This window comes from Acomys minous (assembly GCF_964271855.1).
Source record: "Acomys minous genome assembly, chromosome: 6".
NCBI lineage: Eukaryota > Metazoa > Chordata > Mammalia > Rodentia > Muridae > Acomys > Acomys minous.
In genome coordinates, this window is record NC_140487.1 from 118783218 (window position 1) to 118796700 (window position 13483).

A 13483-nucleotide genomic window follows, 5' to 3' on the forward strand; every position below is an offset into this window, starting at 1 on the left:
TTTCCCCAAGGACAGGACCTTGGCCTGTTGCCCATCATTCCGTCTTTACTGTCTTCTGCAGACTCCACTGGGCTGTCTGGTCTCCCAGACACGTTTCGGGAATTCTCACTGGACCAGGATCCTTTCTCTTGCCTAAAGTCCCAGATCCCCACGCGTGTACCTGGCATGTTGGGGTTAACTGCAGCTTGCAGGACAACTCCTTTGCTAGATTTGTCCTGGAAAAGACCAGGCAGCTCACTCAGCCCACTCAGCTGAACAGATGTCCCCTGCCATGTTTCATAACTAACTGCTTAGGGAAGGCAAGGGGAGGGAGTGGGTTCCAGTCTGCCCTGATGCAGCTCCTAAGATGGAATATTCCAGCCCAAGATAATCTTCCTTCTGGGAAGATAGTTCCAGAGGACAGCCTTCTCACCCTCCAGGGCTGGCCAGCTTGCCCAGGCCTGGCCCTGATGGCCATCGTGGGTCTGAATTGAATGCTCATGAGCAGGGTCTTCTTTTTTTGTTTGTTGTTGTTTTGTTTTGTTTTCAAGATAGGGTTTCTCTGTGAAGCCTTGGCTGTCCTGGACTCACTTTGTAGACCAGGCTGGCCTTGAACTCACAGCGATCCACCTGCCTCTGCCTCCCAAGTGCTGGGATTACAGGCATGTGCCACCACGCCTGGCTTAGGGTCTTCATTTATTCCTGGGAACAAAGGGAGAGTGTCCCCACACTTCTGAAGTCCATGGCACCACACGGTGGTCAGGATGCACACCTGGCCTGGCGTCCTCAGCCATGCCTCTCTGTAACCAGCAGTGTCCCTCTATAATTAAGTTCCTAAAGTACATGCATCTGACCTTCAAAATGCCTCTCTGCACTGAAGCTTGGTCACATGTGCTCAGCTGCTACTCAGAGCTGACGCAGGAGCCCGAGTCTGGCTTCGAAAAGAATCCAGATGCTGTGTTAACCAACAGTTGTCAGTACCTCTTTCTCGTGTGTGTGTATGTGTGTGTGTGTGTGTGTGTGTGTGTGTGTGTGTGTGTAGGTGGGGGGGGGGAGCTAGGCTAGACCCCTATGTCTGAGGATCAGAGTGTCATGAGGGGAGAGTCTGGGTCACGAAGCAATAGGAACACTGGGAGACTGTCCTGGACCTGGGACCTTGCAACTCTAGGGCTCAGTTTCTTCCACAGAATGGAAGATAGCCACCCTTGCCACGTGGAGTGGTGGGGACCGAAGGGATTGGAGAGTGGACCGCCTTAAGCACCTTGCTCCCTCAATCTTGCTGCCTTCAGAAGCCGGAGAAGTAGAGGTCTGATGTTTATGCTACGCAGCTGGCAGCATTTTGTTATGACACCCCAAGCTGATGAGGACAACCATGCTTCGGGACAGCGGTGGGCACTTAGGCAGTGGTGGGGCCTCCCTGAACTTCTGAGAGTCGAAGCCAGCAGCCCTACATGCTAGAGGAACATAGGCAGCCTGGAGGAAGGAACCCTCTAAGTAAGACACAGGGCATGGAGGGGTTTTCTAGCTCCAGAGGGCAGGGTGCTTGGCGCCGGGCTCAGGACTTGGGTTGGGGGAGGGGTCTAAAGGATGGAAGCAGCCAGGAGGTGGCTGGGAAGGCGTGTCTGAAGGCCTCGGGGACAGGACAGGTTAAAGGGACGTTTCCTGGCCCCACCCCATCAGCCCTTCCCTTCTAGACGGACACCTCTGCTGCTGCCTCCAAGCTGCCAGCTTCTTCCTGGCCGCTCCTCAGTAATCCTTGCCGCCTTGGCTTGGCACCGGGGCGCCTCTCCTGCCAGGTATGGTTTGTGCTTCGGAATCGGCCGGCTTCTCCACCCCCTCCCTGCCCTTCCGCTCTCCCTACACCTCCTCCCCCCGCCCCCCGCCGCGCCACTTTAATCCATAAAGCAGCGTCTGCAGATAGCAGCACACACCACCAAGTTTGATTAATTAACTGTACAGAAACGATGGGAAACCAGCGAAGGAGATAATTATGCAAAACAGACCGTGACAGGTTTACAAAACTGGCCCCTCCCCACTCGGAGCGCCAAGGACTGGATGTTGGGCGGGGCTTCCCTTTTCATCAGAGCTGCTTAAATGATGGGGGACGCGGGGCTGGGGGGGGGGGGGAGCGGTGAGGAGGCGGAGGCCAGCAGGCTAAGAGACAAGTAGGGAAGGAGTGGGGCTGGGTGGGAATAGTGGGGGGAGGAGGGAGGGACAGGCGCTTCAGCATGGACAGCCCTAGAGGGAAGGGCTGCAGTACACCTGCTAAGAGAGACCTGAGCTCCTTGGCTCTGCGCCTCTGTAAGAGACTTCCATGAGGCTCTTCAGCCCTTTCATTCCCCCAACTCCACCCCATTTACTTCTCTGTCTTCCCTCCAGCTCCATTTCTTCATTCAGGGATGGACAGAACGGGGCTTTGAGCAAACATGTTGTCTGTGTGTGGCCTGGTCCCTGTGATCTAGCGGGTGGGAGAGTGCTGGGAGCCACCCACTCTCCTGACACCTGCTCTGGGGTGGAGGTATGCACCAATGTTCTGGGCGTGTGTGCCTTCTCCTGGTGTCCATTTTTCTAGGGTGAGAGGGCGTGCCTGGACCATCTCTGCTGAACCCAGTATCCCAAAAACCTAGTGTGGCCCAGTGCCCTGCTTGCCTGGATGAAAGGAAGTTCCTGCTTCTCCCAGGGTACAGTGGCTCACCTGCGGCCTGCCTCGGCATCACGGTAGTCCTCGATGGCCAGGCGGAGCTTGCGTCTGTGCAAGGAGCTGCACACACCCAGGCCCAGCTCCAGGTCCTCATCACTCAGGCTGAGAAGCACCTGCACACAGGATGTAGGCTTAGTGCTGGAAGGTGAGAGACGGGGTGAGCCTTACTTTGGCACCTGGAGCTCCAGGCTCTGTGGTGGATGCTGGGACCAATCCAGAGGGGTCTGAGGGAATGGGGCTCCTCATCTGCATCCCCCTCTTATCCTGTCTCCCTAGACAAGACACCAGGACACCTCTGCAGCCTGTGATGGTTGAAAACTCCCAATAAAGCCTGTCTCTATATGGAGAGGTGGGCGCACGCCTTTAATCCCAGCACTTGGGAGGCAGAGGCAGGAGGATCTCTGAGTTCAAGGGCAGCCTGCTTTAATAGAGTTCCAAGACAGCCAAGGCTACACAGAGAAACCCTGTTTCAAAAACCCAAAAGATAAAAAATGAAAACAAAAAGCCTGCTTCTCGGAGCCATGGTATGTGTAATGTGGGGCCTCCTGTCCCCTGGGACTGTCTTGCTTCCGCTGTCTCCTGGGTGCCTGGTTATGTCTTTGTGTTAACCCTCGCTGGACTCCTGGAAGCCCTGGGCTCAGCTACTGCTATGGACCACTGTTTGGGTGGAACATTATTTGGACTAATTTGGGTGGGACCACCATGTAGGCTAAAGAACTCCCCTGTCCCTCTTCTGCCCAGCTAAGGGGAGACTGGTCACCAGGTGAGGTTGGTCTCATTTTAAGAACAAAGTGGCATAACTCCAAAGGGCTGTGTTAAAGATTTTTTTTGGGTTGGGCGGGGGGGGGGGGGGGGGGGGAGGGGGGGGGAGGGGGCGTTGGGGGCTTCAATAAGTTGGCCAACTTCTAGACTATATCTCCTCTTTTTAAAAAAAAGATTTATTTATTTACAGTATATGAGCATTTTTATCTGCAGAAGAGGGCATCAGATCACACTACAGATGGTTGTGAGCCACCATGTGGTTGCTGGGAATTGAATTCAGGACCTCCGGAAGAGCAGGCGGTGCTCTAAACCAATGAGCCATCTTTCCAGCCCCCTCTCCTCTTATCCCTAGGGTAGAACAGAGACCAATCGACTCCTGAGAGGGGACAAGGGCATCCAGGGACCCGAGTTACCTACCTTCCCACTCTTGACATTCTCCGCACAGGCCTTGACATACATGGGCATTGCCATCACCACCTCCAGCCAGGCCTGCACGGTGCCAGCCTTCCAGTGGGACATGGGCGTGGTCCTCACCAGCTCCACGTGCTGCAGACGGTCCATCTGCTCCTCTCCTTCAGACAGGCTGAGACTGTGCCGTGTGGGGCTGCACTGGCTGTCGGAGTCTGAAACACAGAAGTACAGACAGGAGCTGTGGGGTGGAGCCACGTTCTGGGTCGGGTTGGGGGACTTCAACGACCGAGAATCAAAGTGGCTCTCCTGGTAGCTTGCCCATGCTCCAGTGGATGGCTTCGCATCCATCCACACACAAGAGACACTGGTAGAACTCAGAGGTCATTAAAGAAGAGGGAGGAAGAAAGTTGGGAGGAGGATGTGTAGTGCGGGGGGGTAAGGCGGACCCAGGGAGAGTTGAATGGGGGAGGGGTGGGGGTGAATGGGGGGGTGGATGTAAGATATTGTTAAGGAATAAAACTTTAAAAATCAAATTGGTTCTAGCTGGCCACCCATCCCCCATTACAAAGTCCTCTCTGCTTCCCCAAAGAAGAAGAGACATGATATTCCAGAGAGGAATAATCCTGACACAGAACCGCAAATCTCCCAGTGCCACCCTAGACAGCAGTGGTCAGTGTGTAGTTAAGCGGTCTCCAGGAGACACAAATGCCCCTGATCACAGACCCACTCTGCTAGATGCTTTAGTCCAGACATTGTAACAGACATTGTTCCTTCTCAGTAGAGGATTTCAGGACAGTTTTGTTTGTTTGTTTGTTTTGCTTTTTGTTTTTCGAGACAGGGTTTCTCTGTGTAGCCTTGACTCTCCTGGACTCGATTTATAGACCAGGCTGACCTCGAACTCACAAAGATCCACCTGCCTCTGCCTCCCAAGTGCTGGGATTAAAGGCCTGTGCCACCACTGCCGCCCTGCTCAGGGCAGTCTTTTAACAGTGTAGCAAGGATGCTCCTAACTTATTTCACTCTGGGAGGGGGCAGAGGAGCAGGGAGATTGTTTCCAGTTTTACATCGTTATAGATACAGCGTAGCAGCTAGCCTCTTTGGGCAGCCAGGTGGTTTGTTTTGTAGCTGGGGTAGATGGGACCCAGCTCCATCCTTTAACACACACACAAGCCTGTCCCTGGAGTAGCCTCATGGACAGAAGGACACGAACCCCCAGACAGGTTGGTACAGTGCTTGTGTTGCAGACGTGAGGACTTGGGCTTGATTCCCTGAACCCACGTAAGAAGAAAAAGTAGACAGGGTTGGTAAGATGGTTCAGTGGTTGAAGGTGCTTGCTGCACAGTCATGGTGGCCTGCGTTCAACCCATGGGGTAGTGGGAGAAGAGAGATGACTCCACAGCTGTACTCTGTCCCTGTTGCTTCATGCACGTTGTGGCCGTGCATCCCACACACTAACTGTCTGTCCCTGTTGCTTCACGCACATTGTGGCCATGCATCCCACACACTAACTGTAATTGCATATAAAATCCATTTTGCAATCTCCACTGCGGAAAGCAGAGACAGGTAGCCAAACAGCCTAGCTACTAGGAAAGCCCAGTCCAGTGAGAGACCCTTCTGAGGTATGAAAGATGGAGTTGTTTTCTGATCCCAACAATTGTATACACACACAAGAACACACATGTGCACCCACACATACATACACATGTGCATGTGTACCTGAATGTGCGTATGTAGATGCATATAAATACATGAACATGTATGAACAAACACACACAAAATATATGAGATGTGCTGCCCATTGTGGGACATGCCTATAAGCCCAGTTCAGGAAGATCAGGAGTTCAAGATGCATAAATAAATGTGTGTGTGTGTGTGTGTGTGTGTGTGTGTGTGTGTAAATGCACATAGATACACACAGTACAACATGGGTAAATGTTAAAAGTCTTTATCCATGAAGAAAGATGACTGACATTCAGGCTTTCTACATTGACTATCTAGATTGACATTCTCTTATCCAAAAATACTTGGAACTGGAAATGTTTTTAGATTCTGGATTTTTCTTTTTCTTTTTCTTTTTCTTTTTCTTTTTCTTTCTTTCTATCTATCTTTCTTTCTTTCTTTTTTCAGAGCTGAGGATGGCCTTGTGCTTGGTAGGCAAGAGCTGTACCACTGAGCTAAATCCCCAACCCTTTTCTTCTTTTCTTTTCTTTCTTTCTTTTGTTTTGTTTGTTTGTTTGTTTGTTTGTTTTTTGAGACAGGGTCTCTCTGTGTTAGCCTTGGCTGCCCTGGACTCACTTTGTAGACCAGGCTGGCCTTGAACTCAGAGATCTGCCTGCCTTTGCCTCCCAAGTGCTGGGATTAAAGGTGTGCGCCACCACTGCCTTGCTTAGAATTTTCTTGAGGGTGTTATGTTAGTGCTCAAAAGTTTTGTATTTTGGAGCGTTTTACATTTTGGATATTTGGACTGCAGGGATTCACTGTGGGCACTTGCATGGGGGCAGGAGCTGTTACTGGCTTTGGGGAAAATGAGAGGGCATGTGTGGGGTTCGTATTTACTCAAAATCCCAAAATATGGCCTGTGCTGTCCTCTGCCACCAGGCCTTGGTGTTGGGCAGACTGTGGTTTGGGGCAAACCTCCTGAAGCTTTAATTTCTCCATATATTAAATGGCTATAATGATGTTATCTGCCGTCTAGCTGGGCAGATATCTTTCAGCTCTGACTGTGATGATATGGTAGGTTCTTCCCCAGGGACCCTGGGACTTGGGCACATTTTGGTCACAATTAGAATTCAGCAGGTAAGGCACCTGCTAGTCTCTTGCATTGCTTGAATAAGATGCATTTGTTGTTGTTGTTGTTGTTGTTGTTGCTGTTGTTGAACTCAGGTGCCAAGGAAAGGGGTTCCACTGAGCTTGGGTTAGAGCCGGGGTGGGCTGGATAGTTAGGGGCAGGGGTTTGGGAGGTGAGGAATAGAGCTGAGATTTTGTGCCTGGGGGGAGTGTCTATAGTGTTTGATTCCCAAGAAAGGTGTCTGTGGGGAGGGCTAGGGAGGAGTGAGAAAAGAGAAGGGGAGAAGCAGGCGGGAAGGCTGGCTGAGCACAGCAATGCCAGCCTTCTAGAAAGAAATAGCAAGCCTCAAAAGCTGGACAGGAAAAAGAGAAGGAGACAGAGTGGGGGGTGGGGAGGAATGGCTGACAAGTGCACACAGCGAGAAACAAGTATCCTGTGTGTGCCTTTGTGTGCACATGTGCCCATGTGTACCTGGGGGTGAGTGATTGTGCATGCATGTGTCAGTGCTTGTGTGTGTGTGTGTGTGTGTGTGCACACGTGTACCTGGGTGTGCATGATTATTGGTAAATGTGTGTGTGTGTGTGCCCATGAGTTCCTGTGTGTAAATGACCATGTATGTACACATCTGTGTGTATCTATGTGTGCATGTGTGTGACTACATGTGTAGGAGTTGATCATCACACACACCTCCAGTTGCTTATGGAACACAGGGTGGTGGAATGCCAGAGGCTGTACAGGCTCCCACTACCAACTCACACACTCAGGTTTAGAAAGACCCCCGCCTGCCTCCCCCTCCCCCAGTCCACCCATCTTCTGCCTTCCACCTCAGGCCTGAACTGCAATGTGGAGGGTGTGGTGGCAGAAGGAGTCTCTCTAGCATCAAGTGAACTGTCTCTCCCCAACTGCTGGCCTGATGGACCAGTTTCCATGCCTGGGCGTCCATCAGTTCTGGGTTTGTTTTCCCTCCTTCTCAGCCCCGAGAGTAGGAATAAGTCATATTTACAGCCTGGCTGCTCAGCCAGGAGTCAGGGGGTTGAGGGTGGGAGGTTTTGGTTTTTTGCTAGCACAATCAACATTCATGTGTGCACTATCAACACACACACACACACACACACACACACACACACCACAAGATACTAAAAATACTAGCAATGCTGACCACAGCCTTGCTGCAGAGGCTTCCCAAGAGACCACACACCCAAAGGAGGCCACTGTAGGTGTCAAACACGGGGACTGGCACAGGGCTGCATCCAGCCCTGCCCCCACCACCACATGATTTTCTGACCAGCATATGTAGGACTCATTGATAGCTCTTCCACCTTGAATACTTGAGGCCCTTGGGTCCATCCTTATCTTGGAGGAAGAAAAGAAAAAGTCCTGGTCTAATAGTCCTTTTGTAGGACCACAGCCACGCCCTTCGGGTTCCTCACCTCCCCATCTGAGATTGCTCACATGGAGGACTTGTGTGTCTGTGGCAAAAAAAGATCTGGCTCACAAGCCCCAAATAATCACGTGTGGCCCCTGCATGAAGCCCTTGGGGGAATGACCTGGCTTGGTGGTTCAAGGTCAACACAAGGGCTGGTCCTTCAATACCTCACTCTGCTCCTCTTCACTCTCTGGGTCACTGGTTTTCATGTAATTGTCCTCAGGGTGTGGTCCCTGAGACATCAACTTCAACATTACCCAACAACAGGCGAGAGATGAAAGTTCTGGGACCTCATGTCTCCTTGAGCTGCGACGTGTGGGTAGCCCCGTTTCCACAGCTGTCCCCGTGATTTGGAGGCATCTCTCAGACTTACCACGCAGAGTCAGATGACCAAGACCTACAGCAAATCCACCATTGTCCTAATGTCCTGTCTTGGATGGGAAGAATGGACTCGAACGAAGGCTTCCCAGCATCCTTTGCTTCTACAATGCTGCAGCCTACCTTTAATCCTGAAGACTTGAGTCGTGGCCGACTGTCTATTCTCTCACTACCCAAGAAAGTGGTTGAAAAATCTCCTTTGGCTCAAAGTATTTAGGAAGAGAGAGCGATAAGCCCTCAAAACTTGTTTCTCTGAAGAAAGCCTGCATCTAACTCCCAAGGGGGCACAGTGCAGGTTTTCCCACACTTTGTCACTGCACCCTGGAGACACGGCTCCTTTCATCTCCCATTCTCCTGTCTGGCAAGAGAAGTCAGGGAAGGCTTGTTAGCCTCTGCTGGCTGCTTGGAAGGTTGCCCATTGTCTTCCATGTGTCTCTGTTTCATTACAGTGAGGCTAGATGTGACCAGCCCCTACGCCCCATGGCCACACCTGCCATGACGTACCTGTAGAGGTCAGAGAATGACCTTGGGTGTCAGTCTTCACGCTCTACCTTGCTAGAGTCACTGTCTTTTCTAGTTCGCCGCTGTGTTGTCCGGGCTAGCCGGCCTGCGAGCGTCTGGGACTCGTCTGTCTCTGCCTTCCACCTCACCTTAGGAGTGCCGGCATTACAGATGCCCGCTATCCTGTCTGGCTTTAGGTGGGTTCTGAGAATCTGAGCTCAATCCCGCATGCTCATTAGGAGTTTTACTGAGCCAGCTCTCCAGCCCAGCTTTCTTTAATTTCTTAATCAATTCTGAGCCATATAAATTCTGCTTTCTGAGTCGATGGGCTCAGGACCCACTTCTTAATGTTACCTCTGTCCCGGTCTCGTGGGTCCCTCCTTCTGCATTTCTGTGAGATGGAAATTAGGCTTTTGCATTCTCCTCCCCCACTTTTTCACTTAGCACAGTTAGTGAGGGCGCAAATGTGATAGGATCAGCACTACCCAGCACGCCGCTGTAAACATTTTAAATGTGGCTAGTACAGCTGAGGAAATGAGGTTTAATTCTATTTAACTTTAATTAAATAATCAGTTCAAATACAAATTTAAACAGCAGTGTGTGGCTAGCGGCTGTTGTATTAGAGCAAACAGCTGGAATTTCCCCATCATTGTTTATCTCCGTATTTGTTTTGGTTTGGTTTGGTTTTTCGAGACAGGGTTTCTCTGTGTGGCCTTGGCTGTCCTAGACTCACTTTGTAGACCAAGCTGGCCTTGAACTCACAGTGATCCACCTGCCTCTGCCTCCCTAATGCTGGGATTAAAGGAGTGTGCCACCACCGCCTGGCTATCTCCATATTTCTTACCCCTGTCATGGAGTGACTATTAAGGGATAGCCCAGGTTAGTCTAGAACTTGGGGCCATCCGGCTTCTGCCTCTTCAGCGTATCCTACAGACTCAGCTCCTTATCTCTCTGTGTTGAATCCCTGGGGGGTCATTTCCTTAGAGCTGTTTTCCATTTTAAAAATTCTGTCTCTAGCTATTTAATCTGCAGTTTAGCTGTTTATCCAGCGTTGGTGTTACAAACTGTACTATTTCTAAAATGCTTGGAGTGTGTCTTCTTCTATCCTGGCCCAGGTGGATAGCTCCCTTGTTCCATGCACTGTCCATCTTGTCCTGGCCTTGGCCTGCAGATGGTGCTGTTGTGGGGCCGTTCATCTCTCCTGCTGTGAAGTGATGTCTCTCTGCTCAGTCTATGTTGCCCAGGGTGACCTTAAACCTCAGACCCTCCTGTGTCCACATTCCTAGTGCTCAGATGACACATGTACCACCACACTCGGTTTATGCAGTGCTGGAGATTGTCATCAGGGCCCTGTGCATGCTGAGATGCTTTCTATGTCTTCTTCTTCTTCTTCTTCTTCTTCTTCTTCTTCTTCTTCTTCTTCTTCCTCTTCTTCTTGTGTTGTTTTTAGACACAGGGTTTCTCTGTGTAGCTCTGGCTGTCCTGGAACTTGACTGTAGACCAGGCTGGCCTTGAACTCACCACAGCCCTGTGCTGGGAGGCATTCTACCAACTAGACAACACCCCTGGCCCCAATCGTCTTACTTTTTATGACCTGGGCTGATTCATGGTGAGGCCCAACATGTATGCTTATCACTGGAGTACACTGGGAAGGGTATGAGGGACTACAAGGGACGGATGGCATGGTGCTCAGGATGAAGCAGCCTGCTCTGAGGCTGGGGAGTTGCTGTTGGCTCTGCCTGGGGGAGTTAGAGACCCAAGAACCCTGCTGTGGATGAGAATGAGAGACAGAGACAGAGACAGGCAGGCAGACAGACAGACAGATACAGACAGACAGACAGACAGACAGACAGACACACACACACACATGAGAGAGACAGGAGTACAGAGGGTTTGAGGTAAAGACCTTGTCATACTCTCTCACTGCAGAGGGAGAGGCTAGTTTGCTGAGCTGGTGTCCTAGCCTAAGAAGACAATGTCCCTACCCTAACGGCAGCCACTGGCAGCAACTGTGGGAAAGATTTATGCTCTCAAACTGTTGATCCTGCTGTTCCCTGGGCCCGAAGGTGACAAGCTCCTTTCCAACCTTTCGGGCCCTGTTTGCATGCTGTTGCTGTCAGGGAATCCTTCTCTGGTCACTAGTGTCCCCGGCACCACATGCACACAAGCTCTTACTATCTCAGGACATTTTTCTGACAGGGCACCTCTCATCCGGGAAACGATTTTTCATCTCCGAACTCACTGGAGCAGCGTCCACGTCTCCCTGGAGCCCTACCCTTCCACAGGAGAAGGAGCTGGCTGGCTCTGGGTGTCTCTGGTACCTAGCAAAGTGCTAAACCAAAGAACATTCAGCAGCAGACTCCCGTGTTTCTAGAAAGTGCCGCAGCTTTCAAAGGCCTCCACTTGCCTGTGTTGTGGTATAAGCAACTCCCTCTTCGTGCCAATGGCAGGTCACTGAGGGTGGGGAGCCTCAAGGCAGCCTGGCTGGAGTGCTGAGAGAAGGGAGCAGGAAGGAAGGAAGAGAAATAGTGAAGGAAGAGAAGGAAAAGGAGGAGGAGGAGGAGGGGGAGGAGGGAGAGGAGGAGGGAGAGGAGGAGGGAGAGGAGGAGGGAGAGGAGGAGGAGGAGAGCCTGTTGGTCTCTTACCAGCCACCTCCATTCTCCTAGGCCGCAGCCCACAGCTGGCCTCCCTCATGACTATCATGTGTTCTTTGTCCTTTCCCCTTCGCCTGAGGCAAGGTCTGTCCACCTGACGTGACTTACATTGAGGCTCCAATCATTCATTGCCCCCACCACCACCGCTGCCGCTGTCCTGTGCATTGTGGGAACTGAACCATATACCCGAACTCTACCCTCAGGGTACCAGCGAGCAAGATACACACACCAATCAGCACAGAGTAGCCTGCACTGCTCCTGGGCTCAATTCTCAGATAAGCCTGCTCTAGCATCCCGCCAGGCTCAAGTCAGAGGCTTCTGTCATTCGCCAGTGAAAAGGAACCCCCGACCCCTTAGCATTTTCATGACCAAAGCTGAGTTTCTGTTTTTGTTTTTGTTTTTGTTTTTTCCAAGACAGGGTTTCTTTGTGTAGCCTTGACTGTCCTGGACTCGCTTTGTAGACCAGGCTGGCCTTGAACAAACAGCGATCCACCTGCCTTTGCCTCCCGAGTGAGTTTCTGTTTTTTAAACCCTTCTCTAGGACCTGAAAGTGACCCTGTGATGGCAGATGATGACCATCGTGTGGTCTGGAGTGCATTGAGGACGCTCGCCACAGCTCTTAGGAAACAGGAACAACAGCTTGGGTCCCAGTGAGCACAGAAGCAAAGCTGGGGCCACAGCAGGACCTTGGGCAGGCAGTATGGTGGCCGGGTTCTACCACCAACCCACAGCACCCTATGTAAGGTTAGTTAGGCTCTCTGGAGGCCTGGGGCTAGCAAGCTAAAGCACGGGCCCCCAGCGTGTCTCTCAGTTACACCACTGGGCCCCATAAGAAGTGGCAAAGCTTAGAAATGCCACTTTGATCACACTTTTGCTTTTACTGTGGCCACCAATGCCTCACAAGGGCCTGGCTTGCGCTTTCTGCCTATCTCTGGCCTCAAACTCTCTCCACCTCTGTGGCCCCTCTAACACAGCACCGGAATTGGCTCCCTGGGCTTGGCAACTCTCCATCCTGCTCTGCACTTTGTAATTATTTTCAATATTATACAGTTATCCAGTGATGGTGCCTCTAAAAAAACCTGCTACCAAAAACTTCCCACGTCTTCCTTGGCAGTTTGCCTACTGCCTAATCACACCGCTATCTGGGAAGGTCTTATGGTCTAATCTGTTATACGAGTTTATTTTCCTCCTGCTTTTGGTCCACCCCCGTTCCATTATCTTCAGATTCCCATATCTGTGCCTTTTTGCTGGCATGTTTCCTAGGCAACTCTGCTCCAACATAGGTGGGCATGGGAGGCAGATTCCATGAGAATCGGGGCTCTTTGAGCAGAGGGCCTAGACAGAGACTGTGTGAGGCCGAGGCTGCCCAGCTGTTGGAGGCAGAATTGCGGTGACAGGGAATGCGGTCTTGGAAGCCCTGGGTCCCTACTTAGAAGTTGTATGTTTCTGCCTCTCCTATCAGACACCATCCCCTCCCAGCTGCCCTGCCATCCTCCAGACAACTCATGACTCTGGGCTTAGCTCAGCCAGCTTCTATTTTCCCATGGTCACTGCGATAGCCCATGAGCCTACAGGGACACAGGAGGCCACCTCTGAGCCAATTCAGAGACCAGGGCAAGGCACTAGGGGGGCATTTCTTTTGATTGGGCTATCTTGGTTTGTTGTTATAGTTTTTTTTTTTTAAAGATTTATTTATTTATTTATTTATTCATTTATTACGTATACTGTGTCTAGCTTGCATGTACACCTGCAGGCCAGAAGAGGGCACCAGATCTCATTACAGATGGTTGTGAACCATCATAGGGTGGCTGGGAATTGAACTCAGGACCTTTGGAAGAGCAGTCAATGCCCTTAACCTCTGAGCCATCTCTCCAGCCCTGTTG

At 51.3% G+C, this 13483-nt stretch overlaps 1 protein-coding gene and 1 long non-coding RNA gene across 4 annotated transcripts in view; one reads left to right on the forward strand and one right to left on the reverse strand.

Moving 5' to 3' along the window:
- KAZN (kazrin, periplakin interacting protein) overlaps positions 1 to 13483 on the reverse strand; it is a 977721-nt gene that overhangs the window by 11612 nt on the left and 952626 nt on the right. For all 3 annotated transcript variants that reach the window (XM_084784912.1, XM_084784914.1, XM_084784913.1), the window contains 2 exons: positions 3860 to 4065; positions 2675 to 2793 (listed from right to left, as the gene is read on the reverse strand). In XM_084784912.1, coding sequence (XP_084641038.1) covers positions 2675 to 2793; positions 3860 to 4065 — 325 coding nt within the window. The remainder of the gene's footprint in view (positions 1 to 2674; positions 2794 to 3859; positions 4066 to 13483) is intronic.
- LOC311599209 lies at positions 1231 to 2686 on the forward strand. The gene is made up of 3 exons (XR_014779806.1): positions 1231 to 1473; positions 1674 to 1775; positions 2552 to 2686. It is a non-coding gene; the product is annotated as an uncharacterized lncRNA (long non-coding RNA).